Source organism: Ipomoea nil, unplaced genomic scaffold (genome assembly GCF_001879475.1).
Source record: "Ipomoea nil cultivar Tokyo-kokei standard unplaced genomic scaffold, Asagao_1.1 scaffold0782, whole genome shotgun sequence".
Lineage (NCBI taxonomy): Eukaryota > Viridiplantae > Streptophyta > Magnoliopsida > Solanales > Convolvulaceae > Ipomoea > Ipomoea nil.
This window is the reverse complement of record NW_017617210.1, coordinates 151,886-153,498: the sequence shown is the minus strand read 5'-3', so window position 1 is coordinate 153,498 and position 1,613 is coordinate 151,886. Positions and strand designations below refer to the sequence as shown.

General features: G+C 56.8%; 1 protein-coding gene across 1 annotated transcript; it reads right to left on the bottom strand.

The window, feature by feature from the left end:
- Positions 1-411: 411 nt before the first annotated feature.
- Positions 412-1,080, bottom strand: LOC109177014. Its single transcript, XM_019326358.1, has one exon. The coding sequence runs from the start codon at positions 1,078-1,080 to the stop codon at positions 412-414; it is 669 nt and encodes a 222-aa protein (XP_019181903.1).
- Positions 1,081-1,613: the final 533 nt, after the last annotated feature.

Here is a 1,613-nt window from a genome sequence, read left to right as displayed (position 1 = left end):
AGTCGCCGCCCTCTGGTCCGCCGACTATCATGTTAATAACGGGCTTCTGGCGCCACTGGGCCTCGTCTTCCTCAGTGGCCGATCGCTTGCCGCGGCTGCTTTCGGCGGCGACCGTGGGATTGTCGTCCTCTCGTGCTACTGACCTACGCCTCCACTGATTAGAGGCGGGGTCCCTTGCTGGATGATTCCTTCCATGACCTTTTTCAAGTAAAAGCACTCTTCCGTGCTATGAGTGTAAGATTTATGATAGCGGCAGTACTTGGAGTTCTTACCTGTCTCTTCACTCACCACATGCTCGTCGGTCGGCGGGGGCGGAGGCGGAGCGACCGCTTGAACCTCGTGCACCGGGTGCTGAGGAACCGCTCTGTAAGGATGGACCATAGGCTTGTCATAGGGACGTCTAGCCTCGGTTCACCGAGCCCCTTCCGCGCGCCTTTCCTTGATTTCCGCGCGGGTCCTCTTTCCGCCGGCTGATCCTCCGACTTCGCGTTGCCGCTTATGCTTCATGGCCTGCTCCGTGTTAGCCCTTTTATTGGACATGTGTATGGCTTCCGCGTAGGTAGCAGCGCGGTTATCTCGCAGATCCCGGTACAACTGCCCGGATCGCAAAGATTCGGTGAAGAAAGTGAGTGCGGTAAGATCTTCGACCTCCTCGATAGACTGAATCTCCTCTTGCCATCGAACCAAGTAGGCTTTCAGTGACTCGCCTTCCTCTTGGTGGACGTCTCCCAGGTGAGTCAGATCCTTCTGTGGCTTGATGTTGGCCGCGTAATGGCTCATGAAGCGGTCGGCTAACTCCTCGAAACTGTGAATCGACTTAGAAGGCAGCGCCACTAACCACCTTTGTGCCGAGCCTTTCAGCGTGGGCAAGAAGGCGCGACACATCACCGAGTCTTGCACTCCCAGGACCTGCATTTTGGCCTGATAGCTAAGCAGATGCTCGCGTGGGTCTCTGGATCCGTCGAAGGTGGCTTGTTCCGGAAATTTGAAGTCGCCAGGTACTTTGTAGGACATGATCTCGGAAGACAATGGCAAAGCGGTGAGCAACGTCTGCCCGAGGGATTTGGTCTTTCCCCCCATTTGTTCATTCAGATCTCGTAACTCTCGGGCCAATTGGGCCACGTCGCCTTCATTGCGAGTGTGGTTTCTTGTGGATTCCGTACTTTCGCCGACCTCGGATTCAGCTGGTCGGTCATCGTTGCACGTTACGCGCTCGGTCCGTCGTGTCCGAGTCTTAGTTCTCCTGGTGTGAGCTCTTCCCCGACCGGTTTCCCGATCTCGGGGCCCTGCTGGTGCCCGGCTGGGCTCCCTTTCTCCAAGTTGTTCTCGTGCAGGCTGCCGCCCAGCATTCCGACCCAGCCTTGAATGGACTTATCGTACTGGCTGGCTCTCTGCCCGTCGATTTTCCTGTCAGTCTTTCGGCCTCTGGGACGGTTGTTGATGGTGAGGCATCGGTCGAGAAACTGACTGCTCACTCACTCCTCGACTTGCGTCGGCGAAGGCTCGCCCGATTGCGTGGAGTTGTTCCGGGGTGAGGGGTATCATGGGTGGCTGCCGGTTCACTGGTGCCGTTTCATTTTCCTGACTTTGAGCATTTCGTTGGTTCAGCTGAT

Bases quoted from the DNA above. Each gene is read 5' to 3' on its own strand.
- LOC109177014 (XM_019326358.1), bottom strand. From the start codon at position 1,080: ATGGGGGGAAAGACCAAATCCCTCGGGCAGACGTTGCTCACCGCTTTG.